Source organism: Lepidochelys olivacea (assembly GCF_965140295.1).
Source record: "Lepidochelys olivacea isolate rLepOli2 genome assembly, chromosome: 1".
Lineage (NCBI taxonomy): Eukaryota > Metazoa > Chordata > Testudines > Cheloniidae > Lepidochelys > Lepidochelys olivacea.
In genome coordinates this window covers 280,263,195-280,289,878 of record NC_140411.1, presented here as the reverse complement: position 1 = coordinate 280,289,878, position 26,684 = coordinate 280,263,195, and the positions used below count along the sequence as shown (strand labels likewise).

The following is a 26,684-nucleotide window of genomic DNA, read 5'->3' as shown; positions in this document are numbered from 1 at the left end:
TAATGGCATAGAGTACACTTATAATGTTTGTGGATGATACCAAGCTAGGAGGGGTTGCAAGTGGTTTGAAAGATAGGATTAAAATTCAAAATGTTCTGGACAAACTGGAGAAATGGTCTGAAGTAAATAGGATGAAATTCAATAAGTACTCCACTTAGGAAGGAACAACCAGTTGCGTGCACACAAAATCGGAAATGACTGGCTAGTAAGGAGTACTGCGGAAAGGGATTTGGGGGTCATAGTGGATCAAATATGAGTCAACAGTGTAATGCTGTTGCAAAAAAAGCAAACATCATTCTGGGATGTATTAGCAGGAGTATTGTAAGCAAGACACGAGAAGTAATTCTTCTGCTCTACTCCATGCTGATTAGGCCTCAGCTGGAGTATTGTTTCCAGTTCTGGGCACCATATTTCAGGAAAGATGTGGACAAATCGGAGAAAGTCCAGAGAAGGGCAACAAAAATGATTAAAGGTCTCGAAAACATGACCTATGAGGGAAGATTGAAAAAATTGGGTTTGTTTAGTCTGGAGAAGAGAAGACTGAGAGGGGACATAAGTTTTCAAGTACATAAATGGTGGCTGCAAGAAGGAGGGAGAAAAAATGTTGTTCTTAACTTCTGAGGATAGGACAAGAAGCCATGGGTTTAAATTGCAGCAAGGGCGGTTTAGGTTGGACATTAGGAAAAAAATCCTCACTGTCAGAGTGGTTAAGCACTGGAATAAATTGCCCAGGGAGGTTTTGGAATTTCCATCATTATGGATTTTTAAGAGCAGGTTGGACAAACGCCTGTCAGGGATGGTCTAGATAATACTTAGTCCTGCCTTGAGTGCAGGGGACTGGACTAGATGACCTCTCGAGGTCCCTTCCAGTTCTGTGATACAGTCTCTTAAAGAAATCTCTCTAACTACAAATGTGATGTCTGCTCTGGGGTGTCTGCAACTTAGTTACTTTGAAAGTCACTTAGTCATACTTTGAAAGAGAATTGTACAAATCCTTTAACTGAGCTTTTGTGGAAATAAGCTGCCATAAATGGAGTATGTAAAAGCAGCTTGAGCATTAGGTATCAAGATAGATACCATGGTGTTTGGCACAGTATGGCTGCTCAAAAGGTGGCTGTTTGTATAACATAATCAGGGTCTTGAGTACTCTGTAACATGAGACCAAATTCACTGTCAGCAACCCGATAAATGCCATGGCAAAATTTAATTTACTCTGTCACCATGAAACATTCTTCATTCCCCTCCCTGTCTTCTCTCAAACACAGATAACTATTATTATAATTACTATTGTTGTTTATTATTTGTATTGTGGTAGTACCTAGGATCCCTAGTTGTAGACCAGGACCCCATTGTCCTAGGCACGGTATAAATATATAACAAAGAGACTGTCCCAAAGAGCTTGGCAATCTGAGCTATCGTTCATAGCTGACAGTACTCATTGATACAAAAATTGTTACTGAGTGTTTTTGGCTCTGATAATTTGAGAGGATACGTTTTTATTATGTTCTCCATTGTGGCTGTCAATTAATTGCAGTTAACTCACACGACTAACTCAAAAAATTAATTGCGATTAATCGCAGTTTGCACTGTTAAACCATAGAATACCAATTGAATTTATTAAATATTTTTGGATGTTTTTCTGCATTTTCAAATATATTGATTACAACACAGAATACAAGGTGTACAATGCTCTCTTTATATTATTTTTGATTACAAATATTTGCACTGAAAAATGATAAACAAAAGAAATCGTATTTTTCAATTCACCTCATACAAGTACTGTAGTGCAATCTCTTTATTATGAAAGTGCAATTTACAAATGTAGATTTTTTTGTTGTTACATAACTGCACTCAAAAACAAAAGTGTAAAACTTTAGAGCCTACAAATCCACTCAGTCCAACTTCTTGTTCAGCCAATCGCTAAGACAAACAAGTTTGTTTATATTTATGGGAGATAAATGCTGCCCACTTCTTATTTACAATGTCACCAGAAAGTGAGAACAGGTGTTGGCATGGCACTTTTGTAGCTGACATTGCAAGGTATTTACGTGCCAGATATGCTAAACATTCGTATGGCCCGTCATGCTTCAGCCACCATTCCAGAGGACATGCTTCCAGGCTGATGATGCTCGTTTAAAAAAAAATTATGAATTAAATTTATGGCTGAACTCCTTGGGAGAGAATTGTATGTCCCTTGCTCTGTTTTACCTACATTCTGCCATATATTTCATGTTACAGCGGTCTTGGATGATGATCCAGCACATATTGTTCATTTTAAGAACAAGAGCACTTACTCCCTTTCTTTTTGCGAATACAAACTAACACAGCTGCTACTCTGAAACCTGTCATTTTAAGAACACTTTCACTGCAGATTTGACAAAACACAAAGAAGGTACTAATGTGAGATAAAGATACCTACAGCACTCGACCCAAGGTTTAAGAATCAGAAGTGCCTTCCAAAATCTGAGAGGGGCGCGGTGTGGAGCATGCTTTCAGAAGTCTTTAAAAGAGTAACACTCCGATGTGGTGGCATCTGACTCAGTTGATGAAAATGAACATGCGTCAGTCTGCACTGCTTTGGATAGTTATTGAGCAGAATCTGTCATCCGCATGGATGCATGTCCTTTGGAGTGGTGGTTGAAACATGAAGGGACATATGAATCTTTAGCGCATGTAAATATCTTGAGACACCGGCTACAACAGTGCCATGCAAACGCCTGTTCATACTTTCAGGTGACCTTGTAAACAAGAAGCGGGCAGTATTATCTCCTGAAAATGTAAACAAACTTGTTTGAGTGATTGGCTGAACAATAAGTAGGACTGAGTGGACTTGTAGGCTCCAAAGTTTTACATTGTTTTGTTTTTTAATGCAGTTTTTTTTGTACTGTGATGGGGCAGCTGCCCCACACTAGCAGAAAAGGGGTTAAAAGCAGCCATAGGGAGGCTGCGCCGGAGGCAGCCAATTAGAAAGGGTCTTAGAGGAGCAGCCAGCCATGGCCCAGCAGGCTCATATAAGAAGAGCTGCAGGGCAGAGCAGAGGGTGTCTTTCCCTGGAGCTTGAGGAGAGAGGTAGACTGGCTACCTTGCAGGCTGAGGACAGCAAGTACCCTGGACATAGCAGTGCTATAGGCTGGTGCTGCAGGCTGAGGCCCTGAGGCTAGGGTAAAGAAGGTGCTGGGGCCTTGGAGAAGTGGCCCAGGGAGATCCATGGAGGAGTCAGAGGGGATGCAGTAAGTGGCTGCTATCTATAAGGTCCCTGAGCCAGGACCCGGAATAGTGGGCGGGCCCGGGTCCCTCTCCTCACCATTCAAGAAGCGGCTAAACAGTAGACTGCGCTTGCGACTGAAGGAAGTGGCCAGACAGTGGACTGCAGTTCCCCCGGAAGAGGGGAACATGGAGTGTGGCCCGGCTGGAGGACAATGTCATGAAGAGGACGCCGCGGTCCTGGGAATGACATGGGCCCATGAACAGAGTCGCACCCTGTCACATGTACAAAATTCTGCATTTGTAAGTTCAGCTTTCATGATAAAGAGATTGCACTACAGTCCTTATGTTAGTTGAATTGAAAAATAGTATTTCTTTTGGTTTTTACAGTACAAATATTTGTAATATAAATTGAGCACTGTACACTTTGTATTCTGTGGTGTAATTGAAAACAATATATTTGAAAATGTAGAAAACATCCAGAATATTTAAATAAATGGTATTATATTGTTTAACCGTGCGATTAATCATGATTAATTTTTTTAATCACTTGACAGCCCTATTTTCCATACATACCCTATACATACTCCATAGGCTTCAACTCCCATAATGCCCATGTGACCTGTCTCAGATCCGTCTTCTCTCCATATGTGTCAGGGATGATGGCACTGGATTCCAGTTCTCTCTTTCCAACCACTGCTACCTAGATCCATTGAACAGTACAGGGAGTATGCATTGTAATCCAATTAATTCCCTCTCTTGCAGAGCAAGAGGCAGCTGACAACAGGTCCCATCAGGACAGGGAGACAAAATAATGTTGGGTTTCTGATTGCAGTAAAATTGTGAATTTCATAGAATCTTCAGAAAATGCCAAATTATGCAGTTGTGAAATTATGAAGCCTACAGGGTCCTGACTGTGATAAGTGAAGCAAGACACATGTCTCAGAGCTATTGTTTCAGTTTACAGTCTATTCATACTTTTGAGATTTTTCTCTGCAGCAAAAAAGACTTTTCTTTTTAAATTGGAAGCTGAGATTCTGCAGCAAAACTCTGGAAGAAGGGGGTGAATTCTGCAGAAAATACCATAGCAGTGAAATGCTTGGGTCACTGAACTTCATGTTTTGCAAAATCTGGACTTGTCTCCGACTTTCATATAGGGGATAGGACAGGTAAGTTACTATCTTACTTAAGAAGTTATTTTTGAAGGGGTTAGTAGTCTAACCTCATCCACTTAGAAGTACACAACATTATCTGTGGCCTCTTTACTTTAAGCAGTTTTTCATAGGGACAATAGTCATTGCCATGACCGTATCTAACTAATAGTCTGGCTAGCTGGGTATCCCATCCTCTACTGTGGCCAATCAAAATATTTCAGAGAAAGGAATACTGTAACTTTTAAAATTTTTGGTTTTTTTCCTATCTATTTATGCAAACATTGTGTCGTGACTGGGGAGCTCTTCCTGATTCCATCTGGTGACCAGTTTTTCCCCTGAGGTCTAAGGATTGATAGCCCTTGTAATTTTTATTGTATGGTAACCATTGATTTATATAATGGTAATAGTATATCTATCACCTTATTAATGAAGTCTAGCATATCCTTCACATTTTGGCTGGTGATGTGCTTTACTTAAACTGGCCACTAGGCCTGATCTTTCTGCTACCTGTAGTCATTCAGAGTCACCATCGTCTACATTCCTACTCTAATCTTGTATCCTCATGGGATTTCTGAGGCTTTTCTCCGGATGCAGAAGATTCTAATCCAGACACTTAGCTGGCATCTGCTTCATTAATGTACTCAGATTTGAGGATTATTTTCCTGTAGAAAAATTTTAATTCATTTCCACATTCTGCAGTGGGCACTCAAGAATGTTTGCTTTAATTATGTTTGTTCTTTAAAACGATCATCTTAGTTGGAATAAAATTGTTACAGCTACCTAAATTTGCCCTGGGTAGCTGTTCAGTGCTACTCACTCTGATCCATCTCATCATCTTGCTGGATTTGGCTTCTATATTTTCCTCTGAGGTGATCCCATATGAATTACTTCAAATATGCATTTGACAGATGATCAGTCCTCCTCTGCATCATGGGAAGTGCTCCAGGCAGCAAAGATGGTGCAGGTTCTGTGACCGAGGGAAGGAAAGCTGTGTCTTGAAAAAGCTTCTAATCCCTTTGTTTTTATTTTTAGAAATGATAAAGGTTTGCCTATGGGTTCAGAGAGCCAGTATTAGGGTCTGCTCCAGTAAATTAAAGCACAAACAGCTTGTGCTCTCTAAATTGCACAGGTTTACTGGTTTCCTTACAGTGGTCACCTCCGCTTCTCTATAATTCTGCATTCTAATTTATTGTATCCAATTTGTCACCTATCCTGACATTCTATATCAGTTTAGCATATTTTAAGCTTTTTTGTTTTGGTCTGATTTTAGTTTCTCTGTGCTGTTTAATCTAAGTAATTTCCAGCTGTTATTCCACATGCAGTGAAGGGACCTACAGTAGTAAGAATAAAGCATTATAAATGTCCACCCCTTTTAAAATTTCCTTTATGCAGTTTTGATGGTTGGAAACAAAGGAATTGTAAAATGATCTTCAGTCATGGAGCTCATCTCTGAGCTATTTTTAGCATGCATTAGATAGGAGAATTTAGGGGCAGGAGGGGGGCGTTTGAGTAAGAAACAGTGAGTTAAGTCTAATGCAGTCTCAGCTGTGTGAGTGAAAGCGGCTGTGACAGCGCCCCCAGTTTGTATATTTGTGTGAAAATGTTACAGGTTGATGATGTCATTTTTGTTGCTTGGCAACTGTTTCCACCACCCCCCCCCAGTTCATAGAACAGAGTCCTCATTAGTGTCAAGTAGACAATTTTACTGATGATTTGAGAATAGCAATTCCAGAGTTAAGCTCTGTGAATCTAGTTTATGGGAAGAGTAACCCTTTGCAAGATTTAAGGCAGCCTTGATGAAGATTTTCCTGAAGAGAGAGAGAGGGAGAGAAACAATTTATAAAATGTTAATCCCTGCTGCAGATACATTTGCCTAAATTACACAGTAATAATCTAATCATCCTCTTCCATCGTTACAGTATAACTCTGCGTAAAATGTATAAAGCTTTCTCAGAATGATTAAACAGTAAATGGTTAGCACTGAGATGTGTAATTACTTTTTATCACATCCATTTCTGTCTATTAAGTATTTCATCATGTATCAGTTATAGTATTACAACCAGAAGAGAATAAAAAAATGGGTTTCAATTAAAGCATGAAAATACATATGCATTGCATTATTTTATGCCTCTTTAAATCTTTAGTCCTAGTATCTGAAATCTTCAAACTAAGACCGAAAGCATTGCCTACTCCTTATGTCTGAATATCTCAGTAATCACTCTGCTCTTGTCTATTTAACAAATATACTATATCAACTAATACTCTGAGGCAGAGGAAAGTGGTACACTTGCAAATTCCCTCTATAAACTTCAGCTGCACTGTGACTAACTTGGAGCACTACAAGATCACTGGACTTCCATTTCAACCCTTGTCATAGGCAACCAAATTCCAGTTAAGCTAATGAGTGTTTCCCAATAAGTTCAGTTAATTGCAGCCACACTTCCGAAGTTTGCCAGGTTTGGGTGTTCTTTGAAACCCCAGAGGCGGGCAGGTGTGTGTGTATGTTGTGCACAATACAGTATATAAATATACAGAAAAAGCTGTGTTATCCGACACTTTATCAACCAGAAAGCTCTGTTAACTGGCATTTCTGATATCTCCTAATATAAATCTTCAGTCTAGTAATCAGGACTAGTATAATGCCCAGGAGGTTATGCAATTGCACATTCTGCCCTTGAGGCAAAAGACAAGAAAGCAAGCTCATATCAGGGATTTATTCAAAAAAGCAGCTTCCAGGGTGTCATTGGGCTGAATCTGTAATGACCCTATCTCCTACACCACCTTCTACATCTACAGTGATAATTGATGTTGGTAATGATGACCCTGAGGCACTACAAGATCCTGAAGTGCCTTCTGAATTATGTTCAGTATAGTTTTAGTGTTAAGTGTATTTTTAGTGATCTGGGTGTAGGCCATGCACTGCCCATAGCGATATATAGTGTCATAAGATAACCTACTGTGTAGAAAACTTTTACCTGTATACACATAAGTGTTTCAAGAAACCAACCGCTCTGCAGTGCAGTGCTACTACTGGATTGGTGAGTACCTGTTTACTATTTTATACTTTATTCATTTTATTGTATTCTAATTCTTTGAAATTTGGTATTCCATTGGTAAGTATAACTCTTAGTTAACCGGAATTTTTGATTAACTGGCACCCCCCCATTCCCCCCAACATGCCGATAACAAAGCTTTTACATTATAGTGTTTACACACTAGACTGAGAGAGTTGGGCAAAGATCTTGAATTATGTATTTTTATGATTGAATTGAATAGAACAACTATATTACCATGAGAGAGTGGTTTTTACAAATGAAACAGATGTTCATGAAAGCAGGTGTGCGGTGACTACTGAGGCGATAGGAAGAAAAAGGAGTTGTTTTCTTATGTAACTACATTTAAAAAAGAAACACAAATTCTCTGAATGGACTTGAGTTTTTATAATTTTATAAAGAAACCAGCACTGTTTCTCCAGACAAAATCATCTTTTAAATATTTTAACTGGTCTTGTGACTTCCTCTGGATTTTGTATACTTGCAAGAAGTGACAGAAGTAGTGTTATCAGAGTTACCAGTTGTTACAGAAACGCTGGTTGTGGCTCCAGAGTCCAAGATCAAGTTTATTTTTATTATGGTAGTACCAGAAAGCCATAGTCAAACTGAGGCCCCTTTGTACTACGTATTGTAAAAGCACATAATAAGGGCTTGTTTGTCTACAGCGTTTATACTGATTTAAGTATATTGGTTTAAAAGTTATTATAGTTAAATTGGTGCATCTCCGAGTGTGGGTGCAGTTATACCAATTTATAAGTGCTTGTATTGGTGTAGCTTATTTACCAAACTAAACAATGATGCTATAAATACTCTCATATTCAAATAATTGCATACCCACTAGGGGGTTATACTGAGTTTAACTATTGGTTTAGAAACAGATATAGTTAAATCAGTACAAAAACTGTGTATAGATGAGTTCAGAAAGACAGCTTGTGTCTCAGGGAGTTTGCAATCTGAGGTTCTGATTCAGAAAAGCATCTCTGTTCAGGAAAGCACTTAAGCATGTGCTTAAGTCCGATTGACTTCAGTAAGATTTAAACACAGGGCTTATAAGTTAAGTGCTTTCCTTAATGGGACTAAATAGACTAGATGAACCAAAATTGGGAAAGAGGAAGTAATAGTATCCTCATCTTAACTAAGGCTTGAAGATCACACTGGGAATCTGTGACAGAAGGTTCCAATTTAGCACTTTAACTTCAAGGTCATCCTTACTCTTATAAAGGAAACAATGGCAGCCACCCGTATGGGTTATGTCATGTCACAATCCCTTTGTCCCATCTGTCTTATCTTTAAGTATTTTTTTAGGATGTATAAAAATACTTTATACTTTAAGCAATTTACTCTGTGACTGTACAGCAACTAGCACAAGGGGGAGGTGGAGCTGATTCTTACTAAGACCTCTGCATGCTACCATGATACAAATTAATAATGATACTACAGAGCTCTGAGTAGGAGTAGACAATGACCAGCAAATGTGGCCATAGCCAGCAGGAATATTACACACAGACTTTGTGCAGGGGACTGGACTGTACTGTGAGAGTGTATTTGTATCAAGGAATCTCTTTGGTACTGAAGACTTTCCAGTTTCTCTGTCTTTAGCCCCTGCATTGTTTGTTGTTTCTGCTCGTTCTTGTTTTGTATCTTTCCTCTTTTCCATTCTACGTTATACATCACCTTTCCTCTGCATCTTTTCTTTGTTTTATAGGTTAAAATTTCTATGTTTCAGTTTCTGAATGGCGATAATCAGGATAATCTTTGCAAATAAATCGGGTGCCTTTTAAGGTGTCACATACAGTTCATCCCAATGAAGGCAGGTCAAATTCCAGTTTCAGTTTTGCAAAAAGAAAAGGAGTACTTGTGGCACCTTAGAGACTAACCAATTTTTTTGAGCATGAGCTTTCGTGAGCTGCAGCTCACGAAAGCTCATGCTCAAAAAAATTGGTTAGTCTCTAAGGTGCCACAAGTACTCCTTTTCTTTTTGCGAATACAGACTAACACGGCTGTTACTCTAAAAGTTTCAGTTTTGTGTGGGAAAAAACTTGGAATGAGCAAAACTTCTGTTCATGAGCCTAATGCTGTGCTTCTGTAAAGGTTTTTCACTTTTCTTTGTAGACTCAAGGTAGGGTAAAAAACAGTGTGGAGCCCTGGTAGAGCCTTAGCATAGAGATCTGGTGTCATGTCAACCTAAGCTACTTAAATGCCATGTGGCCACATTCTGCACTAGCTGAACCTTCCTAGGGTTCTTTAAAGGTAGTACTAGGGCAGGTACATTGCAACAGTCTGGACTGAGGTGACCAAGTTATCCTATTCCTTTGCTGGTTTATAGAGAATCATCTCCTTGAAGTGCACCTGGAAATAGATAGGAAATCAGGGCGGAGCACAAGAGTTGTGTGCTCCTCTTAGCCTAACCCACTTAAAAGCCAGTCATCCACATTGTACATAGCTGAAACTTCATGGTGCCTTTCAAACATAGTCCAAAGTAGAGTGCATTGCCATAATCCAGCCTGAAGATGACAACATTTCTGTTCTATTTCTCTGGCAAGTAGATCCATTCTGAATAATGGGCAGCATGGTGAATGCAGACTCTCCACTTGGCAAGAGTCAAATAATTCTCACTATCAAAAGTTTTCCAGGTTGTCTTCAGACAAAATCACTTCGTGTATGGCAGTCTCTCTTTCACTGACTACAGGATACCAGAGCAGAAAGGGGAAAAGGGCTATCTTTTTCTGGTTGGGTTTTAGTCTCACTGCTGGATATTCTGTGTATGTTGGAAAAACTTTGTCCTACCTTTATGATATTTCTTTTTAAAGAAATTTTAAAAAGATCACGACAAACTAATGAAAGGAGTCTCCATCAGAAAGATGATTTAAAATCAAATGAACAATCAACTTGAGTATTGCCTAAAATGTAGTATTTATGGTGACTCTTCCTATAAGGTCAGAATCTTGCTGCTTACTCTTTCTGACTTTGTAGTGGATGTAATCCTATTTTGGCAGACCATTGGCACCTAGCACCATGTTGGCACTTCGCATATCTAATAAATAAGAGGACATAAGTGGAGAAAAAAGGATATAACTAGCAGCTTTCAAAATCCTTTGATCTGTGTATACCAAATCTCATAAATAGTCTGGAATTAAATATAAAATTGCCTTTGACACAATTATCATAGTTCAAAGAAACATAAATAGAAAAGAAATTCAGAGGTAAGAATGAAAGTATGTCCTTACCTCACCTCCTTTAATAGTGTCTAATGAGTAAATTGTGTTTAATTCCAGACTGGCTTTCTGACAGGAAAAGGATCTTTCAAGGTGTTATGTTCCTCCAAATTCTTCTGTGTTTGTTTCTCTCTTGCTGCACTTAATCTTGTTGGTCTTCCTTGCGGCAACACCCTGTTCAGTATGCTAGGATGGAGTTTAGCCTTTCAGAAAATTGAATCTTTGCCAGTAAATTTTACTTCATTTGCTGACCCACTGAGCAGTGTGAGGAGGGGCAGAGGATGGGATGAAGAACTTCTCACAGTGGTAGGCACCAAACTGTAAATAACTTTTCCTAAGTGTAATTGTTCACTAGCTGTTTTCCTGGTGGTAAAGTGGCTAGTCACAGGTTAGTAAATGACCTATATGAATGTATGTCTTTGTTACTGTTTCCCTAATTTTCCCTCCCCTTTCACAACTGAAATGCCTGCAAGCTGCATGGAAACTATTTGAAAACTGCAAAAAACTCCCACTATGACTAAACAGCAGAGTAAAAGAGGTGTTTACAGGGGAGAAAGGCATCCTTTAAAAATTGGAAGCCAAACCCTACAGAGGAAAATGAAAAGAAACATAAATTCTGGCAAGTGTAAAAGCATAATAAGGCAGGTCAAAAAAGAATTTGAAGAGCAACCAACAAAACATACAAACAGCAATTTTTTTTTTAAAGTGCATCCGATGCAGGAAGCCTGCCAAACAATCAGTGGGGCCACAGTGCAGTCAAGGTGCTAAAGGAGCACTGAAGGAAGAGAAAACTGTTATGGGGAAGCTAAGGCCATGTCTACGCTAGTGAACTAACAGTGGCACAGCTGTACCAATGCAGCTGTGCTGTGTAAGGTCGCTCATGTAGCCTCTCTATGCCGATGTGAGAGCGCTCTCCTTTTCACATAATAAAACCTCCTCCATGAGCAGCGGTAGTTATGTTGGCAGGAGAAGATCTCCCACTGACATAGCGCTGTCCACCCCGGTGCTTCCATTGGTGTAACTTACGTTGTACAGGGGTGTGTTTTTTCACACTCCTGTGTGACATAAGTTGTACTGACAAAAGTGATAGCGTAGACAAGCTCTACATGAATACTTTGCATCGGTTGTCACTGCAGAGGATGTGAGGGAGATTCCCACACCTGAACCATTCTTTTAGGTGACAGGTCTGAGGAACTGTGCAAGATTGAAGTGTCAATAGAGGAGGTTAACGTAAGAATGGCCATACTGGGTCAGACCAAAGGTCTGTCTAGCCCAGTATCCTGTCCGCCAGTATGCCAGGTGCCTGAAAGGGAATGAACAGACAGGTGATCCATCTCCTGTCACCCATTCCCAGTTTCTGGCAAACAGGGGCTAGGAAAACCATCCCTGCCAATCCTGGCTAATAGCCATTGATGGACATGTCTTTCATGAACTTACCTAGTTATTTTTTCAACCCTGTTATAGTCTTGGCCTTCACAACATCCTCTGGCAAGGAGTTCCACAGGTTGACTTTACGTTATGTGAAAAAATTGGTTTTGGAACAGATTGATAAATTAAACTGTAATAAGTCCCTAGGATCAGATGGTATTCACTTAAGAATTCTGAAGAAACTCAAATATGAAATTACAGAACTACAAACTGTGGTATGTAACCTGTCACTTAAATCAGCCTCTGTAGTAGATGACTAATAGCTAATGAGGATAGCTAATGTAACACTGATGTTTTTTTTTTTTAAAGCCTACAGAGGTGATCCTGGCAATTATATAGGCCAGTAACCCTAATTTTAGTACAAGGCAAATTGGTTGAAATTATAATAAAGAACAGAATTATCACAGACATGAACACAATATGGTGGGAAAGAGTCAGTACAGTTTTTGTAAAGGGAAATCATGCCTCCCCAATGTATTAGAATTCTTTAAGAATGTCACCAAGCATGTGGACAAGAGCGATCCATTGGGTATAGTGTACTTTCAGAAAGCCTTTGACAAGGTCCCTCACGAAAAGCTCATAAGGAAAGTAGGCAATCATGGGATAAGAGGGAAAGTCCTCTCATGGATCAATAACTGGTTAAAAGGAAACAAAGAGTAGGAATAAAGGAACAGTGGAAAGTGGTAAATACTGAGATTGCCCAAGGATCTGTATTGGAACCTGTGCCATTCACTATATTCATCAGTTCTCTGGAAAAAGGGGTAAACTGTGAGGTAGCAACATTTGCAAATGAATCAACAGTAGTCAAGATAAGTCCAAAGCTGACTGTGAGAAGTGACAAAGATATCTCACAAAATTGTGTGAGAGGGCAAAAAAATGACAGGTGTAATTCAATGTTGATGAATACAAAAGTTATGTATATTGGAAAAAATAATCTCAGTTACACATACAAAATGATGGGGTCTAAATCAGCTGCTACCACTCAAGAAAGAGATCTTGGAGTCACTGTGGATAATTCTCTGAAAACATCTCAATGTGCGGCAGCCGTCAAAAAAGCTAATAATGTGAGGTACCATTAGGAAAGGGATAGATAATAAGACTGTAACTATTGCAATATCACTATATAAATGCATGTTACGCCCACACCTTGAATACTGTGTGGAGATCTGGTTGTTCCATCTCAAAAAATATATGTTAGAATTGGAAAAGGTGCAGAGAAAGATAACAAAAATGATGAGGGGTATGAAACAGCTTCCTCATGAGGAGAGATTAAAAAGACTGGGGCTATTCATTTTAGGAAAGATATAATTAAGGGGGGAGGTTATAGGGGTGTACAATCATGAATGATGTCGAGACAGTGAATACAGACGTGTTGTTTATCCCTTAACATAACACAAGAACCAGATGTCACCCAATTAATTTAATAGCCAGCAAGTTTAAAACAAACACAAAGAAAGTTCTTTACACAATATATAGGCAATCCATGAAACTAGTTGCGAGGGGATGTTGTGAAGGCCAAAAGTATAACTGGGTTCAAAAAAGTAGATAGGTTTATGGGGGTTAGATCCATCAAAGGCTATTAGCCAAAATAGTCAAGGAAAACAGCCTCATGGTCTGTCTTTTTAAACCTCTGACTTCTAGAAGCTGGGACTGGATAATAGTTGCCTTAGAATCATAGAATATCAGGGTTGGAAGGGACCTCAGGAGGTCATATAGTCCAACCCCCTGCACAAAGCAGAACCAATCCCCAACTAAATCATCCCAGCAGAGCTTTGTGAAGCCTGATCTTAAAAACCTCAAAGGAAGGAGATTCCACCATCTCCCTAGGTAACACATTCCAGTGCTTCACCACCCTCCTGGTGAAAAAGTTTTTCCTAATATCAAATCTAAACCTCCCGCGCTGCAACTTGAGACCATTATTCCTTGCTCTGTCATCTGGTACCACTGAGAACAGTCTAAATCCATCCTCTTTGGAACCCCCTTTCAGGTAGTTGAAAGCACCTACCAAATCCCCCCTCATTCTTCTCTTCTGCAGGATAAACAATCCCAGCTCCCTCAGCCTCTCCTCATAACTCATGTGTTCCAGTCCCCTAATCATTTTTGTTGCCCTTCGCCGGACTCTCTCCAATTTATCCACATCCTTCTTGAAGTGTGGGGCCCAAAACTGGACACAGTACTCCAGGTGAGGCCTCACCAATGTCGAATAGAGGGGAATGATCACGTCCCTTGATCTGCTGGCAATGTCCCTACTTATACAGCCCCAAATGCCATTGGCCTTCTTGGCAACAAGGGCACACTGTTGACTCATATCCAGCTTCTCGTCCACTGTAACCCTTAGGTCCTTTTCTGCAGAACTGCTGCCTAGCCATTCGGTCCCTAGTCTGTAGCAGTGCATGGGATTCTTCCATCCTAAGTGCAGGACTCTGCACTTGTCCTTGTTGAACCTCATCAGATTTCTTTTGGCCCAATCCTCTAATCTGTCTAGGTCCCTCTGTATCCTATCCCAGCTTATCTACCTCTCCTCCCAGTTTAGTGTCATGTGCAAACTTGCTGTTGTCTTCATTCCCTTTGGCACTGGCCACTGTTGAAAGACAGGATACAGGGCTAATTGGGCCAAGATACAGGGCTGTTTGTTAGGTTCCCACTGTCTCATGTGAACCATGTATGCACATCAGGGACCAGCATTTGACTCTGTGGTAGGGTAGATACTAAAAATGTTACATTCATGGTTGTAACTATCAAGACAGTATCACAAAGTAGCTGCTACTGAAATTGCATATTTTCTGTATTAGAAATATATATTCCTTATTTAGAAGAGATGGAACACAGTTCAGTCTTTTTATATTTTTTATTGTGTAGCAAGTAAGTGCAGAAATATAAATCAATATAATAGCATGGTTCACTTTTAGTTCACATTGTTAGTTCTGTAGATAGTGCATAAAAAGCACCAAGTGGATCCTAACTTATCCTTGAAAACTTCACAAATCTCCCCTCTCTCCAAGACCTTTGAACAGGAGGACTGCAGTGACAAATTTATGTCAGTTCCTAGTGCACACTAATCATATCTGTGGATTAGGTTACTGTAATGTTCTATGCTCATTCCATTTTTTTGACAGAATCATTGCTTTGCAGCTGTAGTAATTTGCCTTGTCAAAGGCATTCCCTATTCCTGTCAACTTGTGTATAAACAGAAATTGGCTGGAGTTCACAAACTGCTGTCTACAATGATACTAATGGTAGAATTTATTAATATTTCTGTACTTGACAGTGTTGTGAGTAAGAAATATAAATTGGTTTGCTGAATTACAAACTGTCACATCCAGAACATTGCATTAAAACAGCGATAAAGTCATGTATTGGATGGTTTCATAAAACTCATAATGAGACATTCAGCCTTTTGGCGATGTCTGATTGTTACAAGTTCAAATGTGGCTTAGGTTGATAGATACCATAACAATTTTCAGTGACACAGCTACTTTGCAGCCCATGTGAACTGAGTTTAGCAGTCTCATGCCAACTTCTAGGAGTAGAATAAAGACAAAATAAGTTCTAAAATCAAGAATTTTCCAGAATCTCCATGACCAGACTCTTCCCCGCTTCCCAGTCCCAGACCTGACACTGAGTATATTCTTCCTGCAACCTAGATCAGTCCTACATGTCCTCCCTGATTTGGGAATCCAACATGGGTGTGGGGAGGTTTTCCACCATTATCATAGCAGGGGTCATTATGTTTGTGGCTCTCTTGGCTGCATTGGGATGATGTCAGCAGAGCTAATCTGACTCTCACAAAGTCCTTTGCTTAGGTGGGTAAATGCTGAATCCTCTCTTCTGGAACAAACCCCAGGTTTCCTGAAGATGCGGGGGAATGGAGGAGGCCCAGGTTGCCCTAAAAGGAGATTTGTGATGGCTGTTGTGTTATAAGGGTGGGATACTGTCTGGGGCCCTGGATTTCCCAGCCCTAAGTTCCTAGCTGCCTATGGCTATCCTCCTACTTTCCTCCTGTGTCATCTCCCCCCCACACACACATTTGTTTGGTGCCTGGGCCTATATCCATCACTGGTCTAAGCTGAAGTTAATGGAGTTGCACCTGACTCCTCAGCAGTGAATGTGACCTCATCTAAGGGAACAGGAGGCACGAGAGAAAGGAACTGTATACAGTAGCAGTTGTTCGGAGTATACTGAAGCAGAGAGGATAAGCTGGAGGACCTCACAGGGAGAATGTTAACAGGCTGAAGAGTGGTGTTTGGAAGGGGAGCTTTTTCCTCAGTACCACCTACTGCAGCAGCAGGTAGTTGGGCATCAGCTTGTCAGAAGTTTAAATTTTAAATACACTGACAAGTGATGTCCACAAACAAATGATCAGTCCAGGTCATCTGAAAGGAGACTGACTGTAGCCTATGATTTCCTCTTCTCAGCTCTGATCTCAAAGCCAAAGCCACATACCACTTTTGGCCATGTCTGCACTGCAAGAGTCTATTTCAGTAAAGCTATGCTGGCATAGACTGCTAGTGTAGACAGTGCTCGTGCTGACTGAAGGAGTTCTGCCGCTGCAGTAGCAGCACATCAACCCTGAATGATTTTAGCTAAGCAGGCTCTTCGGTGGGCCTAGTTGCCTCTACACTACTCCATTCCGCTGGCATAGCTAGACTGCCTACAGCAGTGGCGGGCAACCTGTGGCCCATCAGGGTAATCTGCTGGCGGGCTGCGAGACAATGTTTACATTGACAGGTTTCAAAGTAGCAGCCATGTTAGTCTGTATTCGCAAAAAGAAAAGGAGTACTTGTGGCACCTGAGAGACTAACCAATTTATTTGAGCATAAGCTTTCGTGAGCTACAGCTCATGCTCAAATAAATTGGTTAGTCTCGAAGGTGCCACAAGGCCTCCTTTTCTTTTTGTTTACATTGACTGTTCGCAGGCCCACTACTGGCCTAGAAGGTGTGAATTTTTTCACACTCCTACATGACATGGTTATGCTGGCATAATTTAGTAGTGTAGACCAGTCCTTTCTCAACAGACCTGTTGCAGTAGGTTTGGCAGCCTCCTCCCTGCAACTCCTGCAATCAGCTGGAAGATTCTCCCCTCCCCCTTGCTTTCTGATTCCTTCCCCCCCCCACCCCATGGAAATGCAGACTATGTAGAAATTTGGTGTATTTAAGTGTATCTGCCCTTCATTTTCATTATAACTTTATTCTGTTTAAAAAAAATGAATGGGGAAGAAAAGGTCAGGGTCCATAATAGCCCGATATCAGTGTTTTGGGGAAAATTCAGTTTCAAACCTGCTGAATAACATCTTTCAGGGTTTCTGTTTCTGTAGCTCCGTTACCTTCTGCTACTGCCTCCCTGCTTCTACTACAAGAGAACCCTGGCAAATATCCTCACACGTGTTGTTAAATGGGACGCGGCTCCTTTCTTTTACATCATAGGGAAGCAGGAACCCCTTGCCCTTTTTCTGCCTGCAAAATAAGAGTCTCTCTCTCTCTCTGAAGGAAATAGGCCCATATTGTGATGTTATTAATCTTTGCCATAACCCTCACTTTTTTATCTAATCTATGGCTCAGAGGTACAGCAACACTGTATCCTTAAAAAGAAAAGGAGTACTTGTGGCACCTTAGAGACTAGCCAATTTATTTGAGCATAAGCTTTCGTGAGCTACAGCTCACTTCATCGGATGCATACTGTGGAATTTATTTGAGCATAAGCTTTCGTGAGCTACAGCTCACTTCACTTCATTTTCCACAGTATGCATCCGATGAAGTGAGCTGTAGCTCACGAAAGCTTATGCTCAAATAAATTGGTTAGTCTCTAAGGTGCCACAAGTACTCCTTTTCTTTTTGCGAATACAGACTAACATGGCTGTTACTCTGAAACTGTATCCTTATTGTTTTTTCTAGTTTTCACACATCATTTATTCTACTCTTTCTTTCCTCCTTTTGTCATTATAACTCTGAACCATTTTCTCCCCCCTTTCTGTTTTCTACTGTGAATCTGTGCCTGCCCCGCCCCCACACAGATTTTTCTCTCAGCCTAGGTGCAACCCTCAGTCTTACTTTCTCCCAATCTCTTCTCCCTCAGTTAGTTGTCTCCATTTGTTTTTCTCTTTTCTACTTTCCCTTTAACCCTCAAGGCTCCTGGTCAGGCCAATTTCAGCCTCCTCCCACTGGAGATCCCTGAGGTTCCAGTTCAAGCTGCCAGCAGCTGCGTCCACTGCCTTTCCCCTGTTCTATCTGTGACCTCTGTGGCTCTTCTAAGCGTAGCTCTTATCTGCCTCCTGCAGCCATCATCTGAGACTGGCTGCCTTAAGGTGGGATTTTTTTCGTAACTTGGCATGCTTCTCTTGCTGGGCAAGTTCAAGGGCCATGTCTGGTTCTGCACTGGCTTGCTTAGCTTGAAAAATGGATGAGTTGAAATTCCAGTAAGGCCATCAGTGTCACTGGCCAAAACTACTACACACCAGCCCATTTTGGGCCCTGCGTACTTGGTAAAGCCAGTAGACTGAATAAGGACCCTATTAAATTTTCTGTATTGTCACCACTGACTGGTTAACTCTTGTAAGAATCTGCCAACATGAAAAGCCTCTGTAGCAAGAATACAGACTTAGCTTCCTTCCAGAAGGAAGTAAGGCTGCTGTAGAGCAATACTCCTATAAACACAGACAACCCTCACAGTTTTATTGTGAATATTGTAATTATTTTCATTAACCCTCCTCACAGACCCTGGAGTTATATGAGCACATCAGAACCTCAGCTTTCATTTTAGTGAAAGTAAATTCCTAGCCATCCTGGGTGTGGAGATAAGCTTGAATATCTGAGCACTAAAGATTCACAAGCCAGAAAGCAAGTAAAAAGAAAAAACACCTCAGTGTGTTGCTTGTCAAATCTCATGCTTTTGGGGGTTTGACTCATGATTTGTTGAATGCTTGGGGCTGGCAATACTGAATGAATGACTCCCCTGCTCGCAGCACTCCCAGGAAGTTTCTTTCTAGTAACTTCAGAAACTTAAGTTACGTCTACATTGAAACATGGGATTTGATTGCAACTTGTGTGACTGTAACTGAGCTAGCTTTAATCTAGAACCTCATGACTGCAGCACAGTCATACTTACTTTATACTACTACTACGGCATTTTTTTATATTACTTTATTTTTCCTTTCCTCTTCACTGTGTAGCTGCAAATAGTTCCCAAACTGGTATCTCCATGAAAACCCCAGGAGTTATAAAATAGATATTCCTGAACTATTTGCAGTAGTTCCAGATAAAGTAGTGATCCATTGCTTCATATGAGACTACTCTCTGGTCTTCCTGCCCAGCATTATGAAATTGGGAAATATTGCATTTGTCTGTTTTCTGAGCATCTCAAGGGATAGAATTTCTCAGCCCCAAAATAGAATTCTGTTGACCTTGCGAAGGCTTTGCAAAACTGCATTCCTCTGTCTGTATGTAACACCATAAATTTTAAATACCACATCTGACCAATTCCAGGGAATATTCTAGGCATCAGTGTACTGATATACAAGGGAAATTGGAAAACTGAAAGGAGGAAAATGGGGAACATAGAACCCCTGCCATCTGTTTAGGACAACAGCAGCTTCCACTTTCTCTACAATTGTCTATAAATCAAACTGGTTGAAGGCACCCATTAATATCTTCCAGTATAACAATATCCCATCCCATCTTATTTCTGCTCATCCTTCCAGTAGTTTAACATGTTGACACCCTGAATTACTTATCTCAAAGATGGAAATAAAAATGATGAGGAAAAGGAAATGAGGGATGGGAGCTCTTGGAATGGAAGAATACTGGTATAAGGGAGGGAATGAAACCGAATCCATGGTGGGAGGTAATTTGGGGGACCCTGGTATAGGGGAAATGAGGGTGTACACAGAGTCCCTGCCATGAGGGGAAATGGGTGGGGGGATCACAGAGTTTCTGACATGGACGGGGGATGAGGGCTCACAGAGCCATTTGCATGGAGGGGAGGGAGGGATGGGGACACATAGAGCCCCAGGCATGAGGGAGTGGGTGGGGTAAGTTACAGGGAATCCCTGAAATAAAGGGGGATGGGAGGATGGCACCCTGGGAGCTCATGGAGTGAAATGGAGGAATGCCGGTGTGTGTGGTCAGCTTGGCCTACTAAAGCTACGTGCAACCACCTTACACAGAAAGCACTAGGACAGTCTAAACAGAGAGGAAGAATAATAATAAGACAAGGCTGGTGTGTTTTCTAGAGATTGTTCCTCTTGATTCTGGTTGATGGGACAACTCTTAAAATACATATATAAAATAATCTTATGTAGCAGTCCTATCGTCTATAGGTTTCTTGCAAATGTGTAATTTATTGTTCTCTGACTCTCCTAGGTCCACAGCAGAATAAGCTCCAGGTTCCTTTTTTCTTAGTGCAATACAGATTTTTTTTTTCATTATCTGTTATTGAATGGAAACGTGGCCTTTTGGTACACTCTGATTTCTGTGGTGAAAATTTGCATTCATTCCATATTCTATATGAATCTTTCTTTCATTGCTCATCTGGGAATGTATTTTTGATGTGCTGAACTAGAAACAAAGCTTGGCACCACTAAGTACTTAATGTCACTAAGTACAAGCCTTAACTGACAAATTTTCCTTCTATTACATAACAGAAACTGGGTCTGCAATTACTGCTTCCTGCATTGGTTTGGGAAACTCAACAACTCCTCCACCAGGACAGGCAGGAAAACCAGTGCCAGGATACAATGGTAAGAGTGTGCAGTGTATATCAATAAGGAGAGGAGGTTGCTTGCACTTCTGAGTGAGAGCTCAGCACCTCACAAGATCGGGCCTTAAGATTGCAGTTATCTAGGGCCAAAATTGGCCTCTCCTCCATCAGTTTTGCACCTCTCTGGCTTAACTGGCTACTTAACTGGGTGAATGTCCATGTGACGTTGGGTCAACATAGTAGTTCCTCACCAACATTTCTTTATTTTTCCTTCCTCCCCAGTTTGGCTGGGGAAGAAAACATGATTTCAGAGCTGACACATCCAGGAGATCCAATTGTGTATGTTACCAATTGGCACAGTTTATCGCAGACCTGATGCTATTCCATGTTGCCCCCTGGAACCAGCCCAGTGCCCTCAGGATTGACTTAAAGCCATTTTCTCTCTCTCTCTCTCTCACATGCACACATGCAACTTTTTGACCCATTTCAGGTGCAGAGGCATCAGTTCTTACAATCAGGCTCCAGTATCCAGTACGATTAAAATTACAGCAACCACTTAATCATGTGGGTTTTAATTTATCCTGTATCCCTTGAAGATGCTTGAATTTTTCAGGAAGTGCTCAAAAACTCACAAGGTCAGATCCTTAGCAGTCTGCCCTGTTAGCAAAAATTCCTTTCCATCTTTCAGTTGTTAGTCTGACGCATTCCTTGTGCACCCAAAATTTCTCTGGCATACAGTGAGATTTGAAAGTGCACAAGGAATTGGCTACTGCAGTTGTCATTGTACTGTTGAGTCTGAAGGTTTGGAATGCCTGCATACAAACGAGCAATGGATATTATGAAATGCTCAGAGCTTCAAACATGAACAGAGAGCAACAATACCCGAAGTCCAAATTTTACAAAAAATTCAATGTTTATTGGGGTGAACTTCAAGCAAGCATGATTCCAGTTTCCTACCACAGTGTCCTCCTTCCCAGCTCTGACACCACAGAGCCTTACCTGTGTCCCTGTTCCCATTCCCCCCCTTAGCAAAACATGATTCCAATTTCCCCACCCCATTCCCTGTTCCCATCACCCCCCTTACTTCCTGACTGACTGCAGACTATATAGTAAAACTTGAGTTCTGCTTAGCTATACCTTAACCAATCATTTTCCTGAAATTTGACTAACCAATCCTAATATATTGTAACATGATTATTTAACAAATTATATCCCACCACGTTAATTAGTTTACACGCAGCAAAATTAATTATACAGCAGACAGAAACAATCACAGAACCAGACAGAGATTATACAGACAAACAATAGGGAAATGGGGACTACAATGATAGAACAACACAGAAATGAGGATTTCACATCCCAGCTATCGATAAGTGAGTTCTTGCCAGACAGGATGCTATCAAACTAAGTTTCCTTTTACATTTTCTAGGCACTTCCCTTTCTCTGGAGGTGATAGGCATTATCAGGACAGGATTGTATTCCTAACAGCCCAATAGCTTATGGCTGCTTCTCCTGCTTAGCCAAAGATCTTAGCCTAAGAACAGGGCCTCAGACTGTCACAGTGAGAGAAGGCTTTTACACTGGCAGACAGTGATTTTGATTCTTTCTTTTATATCTCCGTAACTAGCTAAGTGATAAGAATACACCTAAATTCTTAGAGTATAGGCCTGTACAGGCAGGCCTGAATATCTATATCCTAACAAGAAAAGGAGTACTTGTGGTACCTTAGAGACTAACAAATTCATTAGAGCATAAACTTTTGTGAGCTACAGCTCACTTTATCAGATAGCTCATGAAAGCTTGTGCTCTAATAAATTTGTTAGTCTCTAAGGTGCCACAAGTACTCCTTTTCTTTTTATGGCTGCTACTCTGAAACCTGTCATTATATCCTAACAGTACTTGTGTTGCATTTTTATTTCTAGCTGTACAAAACTGTAGGCTGTGAACCAGCATAGGGCATAAAAAGTGAGAGCTTTTGTTATTTGGAAGGTGTTTGCATGCAGAGTGCGCAGCCATGAGATTAAGAATTCTAAAATATTTTTATACATGGGATTTATACCTCTGATTATGACCCAGAGTGTTCAGGAATTACTTCAAGAAGGACACATAATTAGATTTTTTTTTTAGGTCAAGCCATCTACAGGAGGAGTGCTCACATTCTTGGGAAGGAGCGGTTGGCTGACTTTTCTTCTAACAAGTGGAAGTGAATATGAACATAAAAAAAAAACCTTTTCAGCTGCCCTAGACTTTGGCACTAGTAGTTATTGTATGAAGACAAACAATGAATGAAAGAGGAAGTTAGAGAAAAGGCTTAAAGTTTGACCACAGCTCTAATAATCAGGGAACAATTGCAGAATTTAATTGCATGAAACCTGTTCATAAAGCTCTGGTAGTCAGGCTTAGCAAGAATATGTGGGAAGCACATATACAGAGATTTTAAATGAACTCTGCAAAACCTGATGTTAGAGTATTTAAAAGCTTTGTTCTAAATGGATCAGAGGGAATTACAGTAGAACCTCAGACTTACGAATATCAGAGTTACGAACTGATCAGTTAACCAGACACCTCATTTGGAACTGGAAGTATGCAATCAGGCAGCAGCAGAGACCCAAACCAGAAAACCAAAAAAACCCAAATACAGCACAGTACTACGTTAAATGTAAACTACTAAAAAAAAATAAAGGGAAAGCAGCATATTGCTTCTGCATAGGAAAGTTTCAAAGCTGCATTAAGTCAATATTCAGTTGTAAACTTTTAAAAGAACAACCATAATGTTTTGTTCAGAGTTGTGAACAACCTCCATTTCTGAGATGTTCATAACTCTGAGGTTCTACTGTACTTTAAAATGGACGACAAAATGGTCACACGTTCAGGTATATTCTGTAAGGGAACAGTCACATTTCCTTTCTAACAAATGGTTCAGGACCACTTACTGGAAAAGTTTACAAATCCTGTAACCCTGCTATTAATGAAATACAGGACCTTGAAATCACTTCTGATTACTATCTCACTTTTCCTCACTTCAGTTGTGTTATGACTCTAGCTGCTGCTACTTTAGCTACTAGTTTGAGATAAATGTTTTATGCCATTTAAAAGATGGGCTGTGTGCTTTTTGATGGTATAAAATTGCATTAGTAGTTCTCTGGACAATGGTTGCTGAAGTCATGATACATTTAAATTGGATTTGGGGAAGTAAAATTGGAAGAAATGCCTTTTCCCCCCAAATGGCCAAATTCTTTCCTGTTATACCATTGTAAATACAGAGTAAAGTAAATTGTGTGAAGTGACTCCAGCTTTACATTGGGGTAAACGATTCAAGATTCAGTGTTGGGTGACGAGGCCAGGCTATGAATGCTGCATACTACTGGAAAACTAATTTAAAACCTGAATTAATTTTTTAATAATATACCTCATTCATTTCTAGCTCTGACATTTTCTGAGATCTGACCTGCTATTTGGTATTGGTCCCTTAGTCTATAAGTTTGTTTGTTATTGATCCAAGACAGCATGGATTCACCAAGGGAAGGTCATGCCTGACTAATCTAATTGCCTTTTATGATGAGATTACTGGTTCTGTGGATGAAGGGAAAGCAGTGGATGTATTGTATCTTGACTTTAGCAAAGCTTTTGACACGGTCTCCCACAGTATTCTTGTCAGCAAGTTAAGGAAGTATGGGCTGGATGAATGCACTATAAGGTGGGTAGAAAGCTGGCTAGATTGTCGGGCTCAACGGGTAGTGATCAATGGCTCCATGTCTAGTTGGCAGCCGGTATCAAGTAAAGTGCCCCAAGGGTCGGTCCTGGGGCCGGTTTTGTTCAATATCTTCATAAATGATCTGGAGGATGGTGTGGATTGCACTCTCAGCAAATTTGCGGATGATACTAAACTGGGAGGAGTGGTAGATACGCTGGAGGGGAGGGATAGGACACAGAAGGACCTAGACAAATTGGAGGATTGGGCCAAAAGAAATCTGATGCGGTTCAATAAGGATAAGTGCAGGGTCCTGCACTTAGGATGGAAGAATCCAATGCACAGCTACAGACTAGGGACTGAATGGCTAGGCAGCAGTTCTGCGGAAAAGGACCTAGGGGTGACAGTGGACGAGAAGCTGGATATGGGTCAGCAGTGTGCCCTTGTTGCCAAGAAAGCCAATGGCATTTTGGGATGTATAAGTAGGGGCATAGCGAGCAGATCGAGGGACGTGATCGTTCCCCTCTATTCGACATTGGTGAGGCCTCATCTGGAGTACTGTGTGAAGTTTTGGGCCCCACACTACAAGAAGGATGTGGATAAATTGGAGAGAGTCCAGCGAAGGGCAACAAAAATGATTAGGGGTCTAGAACACATGACTTATGAGGAGAGGCTGAGGGAGCTGGGATTGTTTAGTCTGCAGAAGAGAAGAATGAGGGGGGATTTGATAGCTGCTTTCAACTACCTGAAAGGGGGTTCCAAAGAGGATGGCTCTAGACTGTTCTCAATGGTAGCAGATGACAGAACGAGGAGTAATGGTCTCAAGTTGCAGTGGGGGAGGTTTAGATTGGATATTAGGAAAAACTTTTTCACTAAGAGGGTGGTGAAACACTGGAATGCGTTACCTAGGGAGGTGGTAGAATCTCCTTCCTTAGAGGTTTTTAAGGTCAGGCTTGACAAAGCCCTGGCTGGGATGATTTAACTGGGAATTGGTCCTGCTTCGAGCAGGGGGTAGGACTAGATGACCTTCAGGGGCCCCTTCCAACCCTGATATTCTATGATTCTATGACAAAATACAGCAAGTCCTGAATTTGAGGGCGGTAAATACCCTGAATATAGGTTGGTAGCCATGTAATTCAGGAATACCCCTAAACTACTGTTCTTTTAAAAAAAAAATCTAAAAATCTTGGAAACCTAAGTACATAGCTTTCAGGAAACAAAATCTAATATGAAAAACTGATGTTAGCGCCTTGATAAACAAATTATATTAAACTGAGGACTCTAATGTATCAAAAAAAAAGTAAGTTGTTGAAATTGTGGTATGAGTAAGACTATCTCCTTCTACTATATGAGTCCAAGTTCTCCAAGTCTAGCTTGATGGATTTTCTTACGTTACTTGAACAGGTACAAGAAACAAATAGTGTTTACAGAATTTGTAGTCATTGCCCAGGAGAATGGAAGCTTCTTGTTAGCATCCCAAACTTGCCCTCCCTCAAATAGAGGGCACAGGATGACTTCTGAGTTCCTATTCATCCTTCCCAGAACCTTTCTGAGCTTACCTTTTGACTGTCTAATTAACCCTTCGAATTCTTGGGTCTGTATCTGTCCTGATGCCAAGCCTCTGACCCATTGTCTGTGACAGGCTATGCAGGTGTTAAAATCACTGTCCTTTCTGAAGGAGTGGTTTCAGACAGCAAAGATCAAATTGCAGCAGTCTTGGAGTCTGTGTATTAGGTAAGCCCAATGATACTTCAGAGGTCTGTTGGCAGATGTGGGTATCTCCTCTCTCACCTCAACTTTCTTTCATATTGTCCAATATTGTACAAGGTTGTTGTAGCAGGATAGACCTAGCTGGATGTTACTGTTGCAGGTCAGGTCAACCTTGTATTCCCCTATGGGCTCCAGCAAGGGCACCCACTTTTAGGCTCCCTGTTCCTCAGCTGTCACCTCTCTTGGGCAGAGACCCACATCTTGTTCCCTCCAGTCGTGGTCAGGGTTTTCCAGGCTGCATAGTTCCCTACCTACATTGTGTTATTCCTGGCAAGCCAGACTGCCTAAATAGGCCAGCGTTTACTCTTTGCTTTCTTTTCAGAGGCCGTAAACATCATAATTGCCCATACGTATAAATTACTGCACAGCTCTTCCTAATCAAGCACATTTATTCAAGTGAAAAGCATTACAGAGAAAATATTAAAAACAATAAAAGAGTCTACATGCGTGCTAATAAGCTTGACAGAGATCACCCCA

General features: G+C 40.8%; 1 protein-coding gene across 3 annotated transcripts in view; it reads left to right on the top strand.

Moving 5' to 3' along the window:
* Positions 1-26,684, top strand: part of ACSS3 (acyl-CoA synthetase short chain family member 3) — a 130,603-nt gene that overhangs the window by 74,339 nt on the left and 29,580 nt on the right. For all 3 annotated transcript variants that reach the window (XM_084617372.1, XM_084617371.1, XM_084617373.1), the window contains exon 10: positions 20,691-20,786. In XM_084617372.1, coding sequence (XP_084473498.1) covers positions 20,691-20,786 — 96 coding nt within the window. The remainder of the gene's footprint in view (positions 1-20,690; positions 20,787-26,684) is intronic.